Genomic DNA, 16,376 nt, shown 5'->3' on the forward strand with positions numbered 1-16,376 from the left:
TCTTTCAGTTGAAAGCACCTACAGCAGTGAAAGCGTCTTCCATGGTTTTAGTAATAACTTTTTTTTTATCGAGAAGTCCGTACAGTAAAAACAGAAAATGACGTTACTTTTATTTGGATTGACGTGCAGGCAGGAAAGGAACGAAGTTGACACAAATTAGAGACTGTTATGGAGAATTTGTAGGTAACACTAAAGCCTGATTGGGCTTTGAAAAGTTCGAAGGGTTGGGAAAATCTGAACCACTTGCTAGATATGGAGATTGAGGGGTTTCTCCTACAGACACTGATGGTGATGGTGACCTGGTTGGGAGATTTAAATTTCCATTGTCAGTTTCAGGTTGTAACCCATCAGCTGAACTACAATTTGAATTAATTTTTCTCTTTTCTTCACTAATGGCACTGCTTTGGCCCACATGCTGTCTCCTTTTCTTTTTCTTATGACAAATCGATCCACTTCAAACAATAAAACTACATTAAACAGAAGTAACAGATGAAAAACTTCAGATCAACGTAATATTCACAGTAACGCACGTGAACACAACTATCTAAATAACGTTACTGTTGGAGAAAACATGCTGCAAAACATGTTCTCTCAAAAACAGTGGCAGACTCGCGCACAGCCCAGTTGACGAAGTTCAACAGTACAGGGTGGCCTAAAATTAGGTATGTGTCCCTGCATTGATCAAGTATAACATTCTAGTTTGAGTTTATTTGCTTCGGCTCTTTCGAGCTTAAGATGTAAGTAAAAACACCTTACAAACAAATAATAAAGAAAGTAAGTCTACCTGATAGATAACAATAAAAATTGATATAAAATGCAGTACGGTACTGTATACCTACTTTTGGACCACCCTGTGCATTAGAAAGAATAAGCAAAGAGATCTTTACACCAACGCAAGAAGAGAAATGTTCTTTAGATAGGTTTTCAGTCATATTTCCGAAGTTAAATACATACAGTGTTGTAATGCAAGTCTTCGATCGATTATCGAGGTTGGTGCAATAATAGTGCTATTTTTACGCAAAGCCTATAGAGCAAGAGTCAGTATATTATAAAAGGTTTCATTCAACATTTGAACCCGGTTCTCTTGCGTTTAAGTCAGCCGCGTTAATGACTGAGCTGGATCAGCTCAAACTTATCCTTATAGTACCGGTATAGTTTACTTTATCACAACACAACCCTTTATGAGAATGTTCAGAAAAGATTTTAACTAAAAGGAAGTCAATCAAAATATATCGAGATTCCCCTGAAAACATGAAAATATATAACACATCCCGCCATTGATATGCACCCACACAAATTTTGTAAAGTCGGCGTCGTTGTATGGATATCTTCTCATTATTACTATTCATTACTTAAAAAGCGCTAAAAATTGTTGGCTGATAAAGTGCACAAGAGCAGGACAGAAAGGGGCAAACGTATGGCTAGATGGAGAGAAAATGGAAGACTTTAAGACGTTCCCCTATTTAGGAAGTCTATATCCTCGGACGGAAAAAGTGAAAAAGACGTATAGTTCCAGAATTGCGCAAGCTAAATAATCATTCAATAGGAAAAGAGGACTACTAACATCAATAAGTGTGTTGTTGGACGTTCAGAAACGATCCATTCAAGCGAGATATTTCTCATGTGAGGTGTACTCGGCGTGTCCTTTCCAACGATATATAACACATGCAGATCTCCGCCTACCACTTCACTAGGGGAGACCGGGGCAGGTTGTCACAGTTTTTGGTGTTTAGAATGTAACTTCGCAGGAAAGAAAGTTATGGAAGTATTGACTGATTTGTGTTAAGTTTGGTATCTCTTTCACACAATATCATGGTTTTCATTGATAAATGTTATTACGAAAAAAGACATCTTTAAAGTTTGAAAAATGCCTTCCACATGTGACAACCTGTCCCGTCTCTGGTTGGTTGTCTGGCTGAACAGGGTGGATTGTCCCATCTATTTCAAATAGAAAATACAGTAAATTTAAATTTCAACCAAAATAATGTATTTCAAAGGCAAACTGCAGGCTTACAATAATAATAAATGTGAATTACACATAATACAGTTCGTAGGACAAATAACACGTATTATAATTTAAAGACAAAGTAACTTGGTGTTACTTAATTTGTAGACCTACTAACGTAAGTGAAATATTTAGACTGAAATATAAGTATGAAAGAAGAATAAAAGGCTATGATTTGTTCTACTCAACCATGAATTATGTGTAGTGGGTTGCATATTGATGGGGATTCCTACTTTATACTACATTATATTAGGTTACGAGTTATATCCTAAACATTAGTCAACCGAACAATAGAAGAAAGTGTAGTGTTTGCATATTGATAGGGGATTTCTACTTTATGCTACATTGTACAGTAGGTCACGAGTTATATCCTAAACATTAGTCAACCCAACAAAGATGAAGGTGTAGGGGTTGCATATTGATAGAGGATTCCTACTTTATGCTACATTGTACTGTAGGTCACGAGTTTTATCCTAAACATTAGTCAACCCAACAATGACGAAAGTGTAGGGGTTGCATAATGATAGGGGATTCCTACTTTATGCTACATTATATAGTAGATTGGTTGGTTGATTAAGAGCTTAGCGTCTCTTTTAGCAGCGAGGCTATATGAGACGTAAACCTACAACTTAACGTGGAATCTGAACCACATGAGCTCCCACAAAGAATCAAAGCTAGGTCTTCCATGACAAAAGCACGTACGCTAACTGCTTACTCACGAGGGAACTTGAGTTCTTGGTTGTGGTATACATAGAATGCGTATAAATTCAATGTACACTCATGTCCAAAATTATTGTCGCATGACTATAAATAGTTGTTGTAGGGAATATAATTTGATAATGAATTCACCCGGTATTTCTTATAATGTTAGTATGTGTATAATCAACGAAGACATGTATGTGGCAAATTTCACGTCAAAACAGCAGTAAATAAAAACAATAAAACGAAAATAAAACTTTCTTGCCCATTTAGCAACATTTTGTTTTACTCGAATTCTAATTTTCGTATTTATAATTCTTTTCCTATGAAATTTAACACAAATATACATTTCCGGATTATACACATAGTATCAATATTAAAAGTACCCTGGAAAATCATTATCAAATTATATTCTTACAAGAAGACAGTTATAGATATGCGACAATCATTTTGGACATGAGTGTACCTAATATACAACAAATTTGTTATAATAATTTCTATAAAAAAAAAAAAAAACTTAATCAACTCCTGTACTCGTCTTGCTGTTTCGTTGTTTGATATTTTAAGATTATGCATTTGAAAAATACATGTTCAGAAACAAAACAATGATAGATAGAGTCGAATCCGAATGACTCATTAATTTTCATGTCATAAAAAATGTCAATACAGCACATAATGAGTTAACGGGATTATTCTTCCTGTTTTCACTGAAATGTAATTTGTTTGTTTTGCAGCGCGTTACTTTCTCACCCGAGCTCTTTTGGCAGCTAAAAATTTCAACGAAGTTCAAGATATTCTTCGTGATTCTGGATGTGGAGCTGGTGATGCTGTCAGTGTAAATTGTACGTTTCTAAAGCAAGAAGGAGACAGACTGTTCCATAACATCGAGGTAGCGCCTGCTATCAATGGAGCCAAAGAGTCCGTCCTTAATACTTTGACAATAAGCCCTGGAGAACATTTCTTCCATTGTAATAAGTAAGTATAATGTTATGCAATGAAATAATATAAATGGACGAACAGTATGTTTGTTAAAATGAGGATCGCCTTATTTGTAAGATCACAGTATTAAAAAGTGGTATTAAACATATTAGGTGGTACGAGGGACGTTCAAGTCATTATTGGAATTTTCTTTTTCTGTTACATAAAGAAGACAGCATCTGAATCATTTACTGTTCTTTATCGAGGTACTTCCCACGTACAGGCACACAATTGTTCCGTCCATGTGGGAGTACCCGTATCACAATGGCATACAATTCTTTGGGACAACCTTTAAGCCATTTCAGCATACACATTTTGACTTCGTCGTCGGTTTGGAATTTTTGTCCTCCCAAGTGCACATTGAAGGGACCAAAAAGATGGAAGTCGCAAGGTGACAGATCGGGACTATACGGGAGATGATCTATTATCTCCCAATCAAGTTTGGTGATAGTTGTGACCATTGTCTTGGTCGTATGAGGACGCGCGTTGTCATGGAGGATGATGACGCCATTCTTCACCGTATGTGGTTGTTTTCATTTCAAATACTCTTTGACTTTGCAGTACCCCGCATTGATTGTAGCCCCGCATGCCAGGAAATCATTGCATTTCAACTTGTCTTTGTCCCAGAACACCGTCAGTATCTGTTTGCCAGCGGACGCTTGTGTCTTGAATGTTTTTGGCGGCAGCAAGTCTGGAAATGAAATGAAATGTAACCTTTGAGTTTAACGTCTCACGATTATGCAGGCGGCAAGTCTGGATACCTCCACTCCATGCTGGAGCGCTTTAACTCTGGAGTGTAATGATGCACCCCGTTCTCATCGAAGGTGATTATCTTTACAAGGAAGCTCTCGCCTTCTCTCTGAAATCGCTGCAGATCCTGAGACGAAAAGTTTCCCCTACACTACTTCTGGTCGAACGTTACCATTTTGGGGACTCATCTCGCTGTCATTCTCCGGAAGTGCAGATGCTCGTTGATGATTGTTTCTACACTTCCGTTGTTTGTTTCTGCACTCAAATCTCTCGCACTGATGCATCGGTTACTCAGAAAAAGCTGCTCTACTCGACGAATAATGGTCTCGTTTACTACAGTAAGCTCGGCGTGGTGTACGGGCTACGTTGACAACAGATTCTGTTCCTGCCTTGAATTTTGAATACCACTCGTACACATGTAACTGAGAGAGAGTTTCTCCGCCATATTGCGCAATTAATCTTTTGAAGAATTCAGCAGGTTTCACACCTTTCTTCAAGAGGAACTTAATAATGTAACGCCACTCCGTGGGCCTGCCAGTTCCACTCTGCTAGGCTTGTTGTTACGTCCATCGCCGCTCTCAGACTCTATCTCCTCAACTGCCCATTGTGGCAGAAAAGTGTCAGAGCTACCTTATCAGAACATGATACACGGACGCCAAGCTGCGCACAGCAACACCTAAAAAAAAAAAAAAAAAAAAAGAATTTCCGGTTATAGATTGAATGTCCCTCGTATACTGTAATAATAATAAAGGAGTGAGTGGAAGTGTAATACAAGTGACAGGGCTCTTCTTGAGACAACATCTTTTAAAGTCAAACGACGAATCAAAGTAAAGTATAATTTTAAATAATAGAATCACAGCTGTAATAATGAAAACAGAAAACATTGCGACTATTTTTCTCTTAAATAAATGTCGCTTATACTAATGACTTCTCACATGTATTTCATGTTTTGAAGAAAATCATTTGTAGTACTTTTCCACTGACTCCGTCGGTTATTCATTGTTAATTTTGTTTTAAGAATAATAAAATACTTGGGCATTGAACAATATTTTTTTTTTCAAAAGAGGGTACTTTTTGGGAAAAGTTTAACTTATGAAAATTTTTCACTAGATAAAATATACAACCATTACAAACACACAAACAAGTAGCAGGGTCACGTGTACACCACGTGAAGAAGTTTGGTTTGTATACTGTGATGTTTTATCAATTTATGTTGAAACAGGAAGAGCTAGTAGATTTACACCACTCCGGTGTTAGTAGAAAAATTATAGTGGAAGTGAAATATATTTTTAGATGCTGAATTGGTGGCAGAAAATACACTTCCGGATACCTATTACCGTTTCTACTCCATAGCAATGAAAACTAAAACCGGAAGTATTTGTTTTCTACGCCATAGCAATGAAAACTTAAAAAAAGAAGTATTTGATTTCTACTTCATAGCAATGAAAACTAAAACCGGAAGTATTTGTTTTCTACGCCATAGCAATGAAAACTAAAACCGGAAGTATTTGTTTTCTACGCCATAGCAATAAAAACTTAAAATAAGAAGTATTTGATTTCTACTTCATAGCAATGAAAACTAAAACCGGAAGTATTTGATTTCTACTCCATAGCAATGAAAACTAAAACCGGAAGTATTTGATTTCTACCGGTGCCGGGTGAAGCCCAGGATCAAGGGGCCTAAGTCCCTCAGATTTTTGAGTGACAAAAATATTTGAAGCTATTATTTATGTATTTTTGAAAGTTTATAGTAAACTCATGATATACCTACCATACTCTGGATTCTGCCTGTCCCCAGTTTTTACTTTCTACCTGCTGCTTTCGGTTTGAATTGAGGGTTCAGAGATAGCATGGTGTCGATTCTTCGAATGCTCCAAACTGATTTTAAAAAATTGCTTCTCGCTATCTGTAACACTTTTTACTCTATAGCGTGGTTGAAACCGAACTCGTGGGTGGGGTCACAAAAAGATGATATAATACGCATATTAATGTCTTCTGTCAGTTTCGAGAATTGTTAATATGAATACTGACATACCCGAGGTTTTTTAAATCCACGTTCAGACCTATCAGCAAGGTAGGTGAGAAAGTGTGAGAAACAGAATATCGAAAATGACTTAGAATAATGTCGAATGCATAGCTTTTTGGTTTTAGAGAATGGCTGACTTTTGAAACGTAGTGTCTAAGTCAAGGTAGACTTTTGTAATGTTACTTTGATTAAGGTATTCTATCATTTATGTGAGGTAAAGTTTTTCAAAATTTATGCCGAAAGTAGAATATAGCCACGCTTAGCCACGAATGAGTTCCTACCTCCCTTCCAAATTCCACTCATAGATTACATATGGAAATCCTTTACTTCAAGTAGCGGTATTTAATTTAATCTCCTAATTGCTTGTTTTAAAAAAAAAAAAAAAAAAAAAAAAAACAGGAGGATTGCAAAATATCTGGTGACGCGTATCTCTGCCTAGATGAGATAAAAAATTCCGTTTTTCTCAGTCAACGGTAAATCGGTAAAAAGAAATCATTAATGAACACCCCACGTATATTCTGATGATTTGCGGCACATAATTTTCTCAATTTACTTACCCCTTTGTTGGCTTTAAAATTTTTAAAAACTGTTTTCGAATATCCTTTCGTGTTAATGATCGACTATTACACTCATAAAGTACATTAAAGGAGTCAATTCGTTAACATCTTGACGAGTAACGGTGACTTTAACGGTGGTTATCCATATCAAGTTTAAAATTTAAATAATACCTAGCTTCTATGCAACCGGTGCAGCAATAAAGAAATGATTATTGCCTATAACAAAAGGATATGTACTTTTGTTTCTGCAATTTCTCAGCCGGGTTCGTTAATGGAGTCAATCCTTTACTACCTTCGCGGATAACTGTGACTTTAACGGTGTCTATCCATATACCGTTTAAAATATAAATATTCCCTAGCTTCTATGCAACCTGCACAGTAAGAAAGAAATTATGGTTGCCTATATCAAAGGGATATGTATATGTGTTTCTGGAGTTATCTCGGTTGATTTTGTCAATGGAGTAAAATCCGTTAAAATCTTCACCGGTGACGGTGACTCACAGTGTCCATCCATATCCCATACATGGGAATATTTCTCATGATCCTTTCTATGTTTTTACCAGAGTTTTTTTCCCTTGATAATTCCATTCTTATTAGTATGAATTAAAGTTTAATGTATAGACAAAACAGAGCTTCTGTAGATTCGATGCTGCTGAATGGTCAGCGTTCATGCTTTCCACATGGGAGACCCGGATTCAATTCCTGATGATATATCAAGTTGTTCGCATTTTACGTCAAGCTGTAAGTTTACTTCTCACATACTCTTGATGTTGAAAAGGAACATTGAACTCAAGAAAAGCCAAAAAGAGTTTCTTGAATATGTCACTAGAATCCACTTTTAGGTAGTAAGAGCGTACTCAATAAAAATTGAATGCAATCAAGGCTCGGAAATTACTTTTAAGCTTTTTAAGTGGTAATACCAAACTGTTTTCTCGGAGCAAATTCTCATCTTTATATGTAAAGTGTGTGGATGTCGTTCCTCTTTCTCTTAGAAAGTAAAGTTTCAAAGCAATTGGACGATTATTTTGATTGTTCAGAGTTAATTTTTAGGAAACAATCCTTTGTTGAGTTTGACGTTAGTATCCGGAACCCCTGAATTCTTTTCGCCCAGCTGTCAGAACAGTATTGTTCCTTGAAAAATAAACCTACCAAGTTAGTTGTAATTAACGTACTGTAACTAAACATATGTATTCCTTTTAAGGTTTCGTCGATTGGATATTCCTGAAGACGATCATCCGTGCATATGCGCCAGCAGCGAGAAGCGCCATGCAGTGATGGACAATCTTCCAACTCCAAAATTACGACACGACATACTCACAGTTCTTGGAGACGAATCAGATGACAAATTCCCAATCTTCAGGGAAGGAACAGAGGCAGATTTTGTTAGAACTGTAGCTGTAGGTAAGAGCAAATCTAGCATTTATGGAAAAGTTTTCATCTTCCTCAAGTGATATGGAGTTTATACTTAAAATTGCGAATCAGAAGAAATTACTCAAATTCAAACAATTACAGCTGAAACAAATATTTAGAGTTCTTTCAAAAGTATGGTAGTGTTGTCAACTTTATTTAATGGTCAACTGAACCCATATCACAATTCGAAACCTGTATTTATCTGAACCTATGTTTATCTATTATCAACTATATTTGAGACGTCTAATATCAAAAGCCACAAAATCCATTTAAAAAAAAAAAAACAAAATTGAGTTATACATATATCGCTTGTTATATGTTTGATCTAAAGGAATTCCATGGAAACAGAATTTTGTGTAAAAGCTCAATATTTCATACTAAACACTAGTTCAAATATGGGACTTTGTACGCGTGTAAATGGAGCTTCACTGAACGTTTTGCGAGATTACTAGAAACTAAGCGATATAGATGTGTCGAATTTTGATACTAGGCACCTCATTTATCTGAATCTACATTTATCTATAAATATCAACTATATTTATCTGGACTATTACTAAATAAATAAATAAAATAAAGCAGGAAATTGCCATAATAAATAACTTCAGGTAATATATATAATGTCTTTTTTAAATTTCTTTCTATTTGGTGGTATTATTAAAAGAAATAGGATATCATAGTATTTACATTAATATATAGTAAAAACTGTCTTCAACGGACCCTTTATTGAACGAAAACTTGTGTTAAACGGAAATATTTCACTGCCCACTGGCAAAAAATGTGTTAAATTCCCTTCATTAAAAAGAAACTGTCTTACACTGACAACGGAAATCAAAATAAGCCTGTTAACGAAAAATTTTAAGTTTCGGAGGACAGCATTTAGAAAGTTTTTAGACGTTCTATGAGAGGTTAGATATATATTTTTAGCAAAGCAGACAGTGATGTGCAAACCAAAGCAGACAAAACGGATATATCGTGCTTTAATTGAAAATTACACGCAAAGCCTGAAAGGAGAAGAGGAGGTGGAGGACGAAGAGAAATAAGGCACTGAATTGGAAGGAAAGTGTAAGCTAAACAGTTATCAAGATTTTGTCATAAGTTTGCAACATTTGCCTTATGTAGAAATAACACTGATATGCTTAGTATGGTTTCTGAAGCTGAAGTCTTGGTGTAAAGTTGAGCAGACAAGCAGCGATGTGTACAGAAAATCCTCCTTGATTATTGAAAAATTAAACTAAAGTATGTACAGTATTTTTCTGTTCATTTTAAGTTTTGGTTGTATTAAGTCCTAGTAGAAATAAATACTGTAAATTGACTAAGGTACACTCATGTCCAAAATTATTGTCACATGTCTATAAATTTGTTGTTATAGGAATATAATTTTATAATGAATTCGTCCGGTATTTCTTACAATGTTAGTATGTGTATAATCGCCAAAGACATGTATGTGGCAAATTTCAAGTCGAAAGAACAGTAAATAAGAACAATAGAACGAAAACATAACTTTCTTGTACATTTAGCAACATTTTTGTTTTTCTCATTCTAATTTTCATATTTATAATTCTTTTCCTATGAAATTTACCACAAATATACATTTCCCGATTATACACATACTATCAGTATTAAAAGTACCCTGCAATTAATTATCAAATTATATTCTTACAAGAAGACAGTCATAGATATGCGACAATCATTTTGGACATGAGTGTACTACAGCATCTTATTAGATCTATCTTCGTTAACCGAAAACCTTTCTTTAAAGAAAAATTTTTGGGAGTCCTGTTCGATTCCGCTAAAGACAGGTTTTACTATACTATAAATTACATTGACAACAATAAGAATTACTCATACATATGTATGTTTTTGTTGTAATTACCACATCCATTTCCAATTTCAATGGTTTATCTATAAATAAAAAAATAATAATAAGATTACAAAGAATTCTTGAATCAAAGAATTGGAAGAATTATAATAATATTTTCAAACGACATTCTAGTCTAACTGCACAAAAATACACAACAACAATTAATTTTGTATATTACTTGATAACCTACTTAGACTAATAAATAAATACATACTTGTAGTGTTACAACATAACCTTAAAGTTTTAAACGTTTACAAGGCAATAACAAAATCAAAGCAAGTAATATTAAGTTTATTGCTTAAGTCTTCTTTTTCAATTTTGCTTAACTAAAAGGGGGAAACTTCTATTTAGTTTTTAACATTTTGTAACAAAATTTATGATTATTTTTGAAAATCAAACTCTTTTTCTAACAGCTTCTTCATAAACTCTTCACTGCCTACTTCGATACAAATTGCTATTTCTTTCACACAAGTTTATATTTCTTTTCTGAATTTACGAACTCAGGAGACTGCTTCGATCTTATCTTTCTTAAATGATTTAAAAATTCAAACATTAACATGGAGATGTTAAAAATACACAGAAAGTTCAGCAGTCTGTTTCTCTCATTATTGCACGTGTTTCGTAGCTCCGCGCAGCGTAGTTACTAACCCTTTCGGCTTTGGTGCGAGCAGACCCGGATTCGATTCCCGGTGAGGACACTCAATAAGAAAGATGTAACTGCTTTCAGACCAGCCATCCTTAGTGAGGGTTTCCCTGGAGTTTCCTCATCCACATCAGGCAAACGAAGGGATGGTACCTAACACAATGATCCCAGGTCGCTTTCTCCCTTCCTCAATCCTTTCCTCAGATAGTGTGATCGCTGAGGGACGTCATCCCTCATACGTTACAGGCTAACATGGCCATAGATGCCGAGAGCCCAGAAATATAATTCTTAATCCTAAATCCATATGTGATTCATCCTGATGATTTTTTTAAACAGAAGTTGCTTTAGGGAATAGTGAATATATGTTGCATTATGCTTGTTAAATTTGGATTCTAACCACCTTAAATTATTTCTATGAACTCCCGACTTAATTACAAAATTAATCAACCAATCAATATACATTTAACTGAAAATATACGCTTAATTCTTGTAAATGAAAGGAGTAAACAAAGGGCGTCTGGTCTGACTGATGAACCGGGAACGGACGGCAGATAGTAAAACCGAGCTGCCCGATTGAAAAACAGAAGGTTAGCATCACTGAAAGTAGGCCCCCTGTTCAGTAGGTTCGTTGAAATTCCACCGATGCCCTCCATTCCCATCCTCTACAGAGTAAAGGGAAACTGCCGACCTCTTCTACAATCAGAAGTGGAATGAATAATGAAACAGACGATTAGACATCAACATGTCCGAAACAATTCCAAAATGGCTGCTATGTAAAAATGAAATGAAATTTTTGAGTTTTACGTCCCACGGTTATGCCGGCTAGGCTAAAGGAAACGTTGATGATGAGGAAGGAATGAAATGGTGGAATGAAGAAAGTGGAAGGAAACAGGAGAACCCCGAGAAAACCCATGGGCACAGTGTTTGTCCACCACAAAGTTCACTTGGCGGGAGCAGGGTTTGAATCCGGGACCCCATGCACCAGAGGTGAACGCTGGCTGCTATGTAATTACTGATATAACTTCCATTTACTTTGATCCTAAAGTGACCTCTCTTTTTTGTTGAGTTGGCACTTGTGATACAATAAAATGATTTTTAACTGTTGCCAGAGATTCTTCTTACAGAACGCAAAGATAAAAATTAATATATATATATATATATATATATATATATATATATATATATATATATATATATATGGACATCGTGTTTCTCTTTCTACCTGTGTCATTGTTTGGTTACACTACTATTAACACTTTGAAGCCGGGCCAACTCTCCTTGGGCCAACGATGGTAATAGTACAACAGATTGCTGAGCGAAATTAACTTAGGTTTAGTGTTATTACAAATGTTTCTTTCCGATTATAAATCTGTATATCTATTACCAGTCTGGAAAGGATTATGTTCTCTGTCTTTGGTGCCGGGGAAGTCGGGACGCATAATTACAGAAAGACGTCTCGAACAATTGTTGTGATTTTTGCTCAAGTTAGATCTTTGGCTTCAGAAGGTATGAATCACTTCTTTCTTGCCCAAAAGTATCAAAGGCCGGACGGCGCGCTAAATATAACCCGTTGTAACACTGGTGTAAAAGTAAGATTGTAGTAACAATAGGATATGGAAATATTATTGGTCCAACATATTGTCAGAAAAAAAACGCAGAAAAAAAGATGGCTCGTCTCTTTAATATAAAATAAAGAGTTATATATTCTGCGCCCCCATCTGGAAGCGCCACTCCACTCTATTAAATTTGATGAAGGTCGAATGAGTTTATCTGAGCACGAAAGATGTATTCTGTTATTGTAATATTCATTTTTAGGTATTCTTTCTTTCTCTTCGCTATATTGCACTTATAGATGTCCATTTTTGTATTATCAGGGTAAGTATTCATAGAAAACCAGTTGAGAATGCTTCAAGAGCATTGCCAAAACGAACTTAAAAAGAATGGAGAAATGGATCGGGAAGGATTACTGTGATTTTTCCTAGATGTAAAAGTAAATCTTTCTATTCGCATCTTCTTCTCTTTCTCGCAAAATAATATTTCTATGTCTTACGGTTCCCGTTGTATGGCTCCTTAATACACCCGAAATTCGAAAATTTTTGGCCAATATCTGGGGAACGGTGGCCAGTTAGCCAGTGGCCGCCGGTTACCGCTTGGTACCAAAATGTTCACCATTCTGTTAGGTATTGATCAACACCAATATGATCTCTCTGCGATTTACGGTTTCCGAGATACGGCTCCTTTTATCTCCCGAAATCGGAACTTTTTTTGGCCAATATTACGGGAACGGTAAGTCATAGATAGATGAAATTGATGGTAATCAATATCTAGGAGGATTGTAAACATTTTGGTACCGATATTAACTGGTGGCCACTGGCCAACTGGCCAATAGCCAAACCAGTGGCCATCGGTTAATATTTGGTGCCAAAAATGTCCTCTTAGGCATTAATCAACACCAATATCATCTCTCTATAACTTACGTTCCCGAGATATGGCTCCTTAAATCCTGAAATAGGCCATTTTTGGCGAATATCTCGGGAACAGTAAGACTAGCGTGAAAAATGCCTTCATTTTCCCAGATAGTTTTTGTTGCTGTATCGAATTGAGGGCTCAAAATTTAAAAAAAATCGCAAATAGACAGACACACAGACATAGAGAATTCAGTAACGAACTTTTTAAATTCGTTGAAAAAATACATGTGTTTTACCGTTGAGTAATTTTGTTCTGGCATTCTGAAATGTAAACGAATTGAGTCTGTGATTGCCCGGTAGGCGTTGCTTATATTATTAGAATTGTATTTATTGTCAGGGTAACAATGCAAGTAAATCACAATGTTGGTGACGAAAAGAAGGCGACATTTTCATAATGCCAAAAGTATAACATTTTAAAATATAGTGTTTTTTCGAAGTTTTGTTTATTTAAATATGAATCTACACAGTTAAAATATATATTTTGAAAAAAAAATATTTTATTTAGAACCACGCTGTGAAACTTCTAACATTTTGTTAGTTCATCCGTCCGTCCGTTACTTCGCACGATAACTCTTGACGTAATGCATTTTCTTGCAATAGACAGCTAGACTGACTATTTAGGTCAACTTCGTTAATAGACTCGATCCGTTAACAGTTAACGCATCATAGGGTCTTTAACGGTGGCGATCTATAGCCCGTATCTCATATATGTAGGATAATTTTTGAATTTTCTTTTTGCAACAAATAGCTAGAACGATTATCTCGGCCGGCATCGTTAACCCGTTAACATCTTCACAGGTAACGGTGAATAATGCTGGATATCCATATGCTATTTAAAATATAAATATTCCCTAGCTTCTATGCCACCTGCACAGTAAAAAGGTAATTATGGTCGCCTATATCAAAAGAATATGGATTTTTAACGAACTTAAAAAGTTCGTTACTGAATTATCTAGGTCTGTGTGTCTGTGTCTGTGTCTGTCTGCCTGTTATTTGCGATTTTTTTTTTCAAGTTTGAACCGTGCATTTGAGCTTCGAAAACTATCAGAGAAAGTGATTAAATTTTTCTCGTCACTCTTACCGTGGCCAAAAAATGGCCGACTTCCAGAGATTTAAGGAGCCATATCTCCGTAACCGTAAGTCATAGAGAGATCATATTGGTGTTGTTCATTACCTAAGAGGATGGTGAACATTTTGGTATCAAATAGTAACCCATGGACACTGGTTTGGCCAATGGCCAGTTGTATAGTGGCCACCAATTAATATCGGTTCCAAAATGGGTACCATCCTCTTAGGTATTGACTAACACCAATATAATCTCTCTATGACTTACCGTTCCCTGATGTTGGCCAAAAAATGGCCAATTTCTAGATGTTTAAGGAGCCATAGCTCAGGAACCATAAGTTGTAGAGAGATGATATTAATGTTGATCAGTACCTAAGAAGATGCTGAACTTTTCGGTACCAAATAGTAACCGGTGGCCACTGCCCAACTGACCACTGGTTTGGCCAGTGGCCAGTTGTATAGTGGCCATCAATTAATATTGATACGAAAATGTCTATCATTCTATTAGGGATTGATTAACACTAATATCGTCTCTCTATGGCTTACCGTTTCCGTGATATTGACCAAAAATGGCCAATTTCTAGATATTTAAGGAGCCATAGCTCGGGAACCATAAGCTGTAGAGAGATGATATTGACGTTGATCAATACTTAAGAGAATTGTAAATATTTTGGTATCAAACAGTAACCAATGACCACTGTTCAACTGGCCACTGGTTTGGCTAATGGCCAGTTGGCTTGTGGTCACTAATTAATATCGGTACCAAATTGTTTACCTTCCTCTTAGGTATTGATTAATACCAATGTAATCTCTCTATGACTTACAGTTCTCGTGATATGTTCCAAAAATGACCAATTTCTAGATATTTAACGAGTCATAGCTTGGGAACCATAAGTTGTAGGTATATCGTATTGGTGTTGATCAATACCTAAGAGGATGGTGAACATTTTAGTGCCAAATAGTAACCAATGCCCGCTGGTTAACTGTCTACTGGCCAACTGGTCACCGTTCCCCAGATATTGGCCAAAAGGTTGAAATTTCTAGATATTTAAGCAGCCATATCTCGAGAACTGTAAGTCATAGAGAGATAATATTTTACTAATTTTTGCGAGAAAGAGAAGAAGGTGTGAATAAAAAGATTTACTTTTACATTTAGGAACAATGACAGTTATCCTTCCCACTCCATCTCTCCATTCTTTTTAAGTTCGTTCCGGCAATGCTCTTGGAGCATTCTCAACTGTTCTTTCTGCAATCATCTCTGTCAAATTCGTTAATGTCTTATTCATCTTATTCGTCAAATCGTTAATATCTTAACAGATAATGGTGACTAACGGTGTCCATCCACATCCCATATATGGAAATATTTCGCATGATCCTCATTACTGTCTTTACCAGAGTTTTTTTAATTTAATTTTATTTTGTTGAGAATCTGTTTTGTATCAGGACTTAATACGAACATTAATTTGTGTTTCAGGTATATTTGACTGCGTTAAAAGGACCTGGTCACTTTACACCCAAAATCCAAAGGCCTCCACTCCATTGGTTGTTCTTTCTCTTGAAGTTGACCCTTAGGTCTGATTAATGGCTACTGGGATGGAATCTAATAATTTACCTCTATGAAGAAGACACCAATAAATCAAAGTCCAGTTTTATAAAATGTATTAATATATATATATATATATATATATATATATATATATATATATATATATATATATATATATATATATATATATATATATATATATATATATATATATTGGAAACTCCTCAACCCGTTCCTAAATCTTAAATAGGGTCGTTAAGAAGTAGCATTTGAAGTGTTTCTTTTAGAAGGAAGCTATGACACACACCATTAAAGAATGAGCTGCAATTTTCATGCAGATAGGATTGCGCTAATTACTTCTGTGAGGC

The 16,376-nt window shown here is 35.6% G+C and overlaps 1 protein-coding gene across 1 annotated transcript in view; it reads left to right on the plus strand.

Annotated features, from left to right (window-relative positions):
* Positions 1–16,141, plus strand: part of t (C45 family peptidase tan) — a 110,668-nt gene extending 94,527 nt beyond the window's left edge. Inside the window, exons 5-7 of the mRNA XM_081743432.1 lie at positions 3,439–3,679; positions 8,217–8,416; positions 15,937–16,141. Coding sequence (XP_081599558.1) covers positions 3,439–3,679; positions 8,217–8,416; positions 15,937–16,034 — 539 coding nt within the window. The 3' untranslated portion in view covers positions 16,035–16,141. The remainder of the gene's footprint in view (positions 1–3,438; positions 3,680–8,216; positions 8,417–15,936) is intronic.
* The last annotated feature ends 235 nt before the right edge of the window (positions 16,142–16,376 follow it).

Source organism: Thermobia domestica, chromosome 17 (assembly GCF_964235325.1).
Source record: "Thermobia domestica chromosome 17, izTheDome1.hap1.1, whole genome shotgun sequence".
NCBI classification, from domain to species: Eukaryota; Metazoa; Arthropoda; class Insecta; order Zygentoma; family Lepismatidae; genus Thermobia; species Thermobia domestica.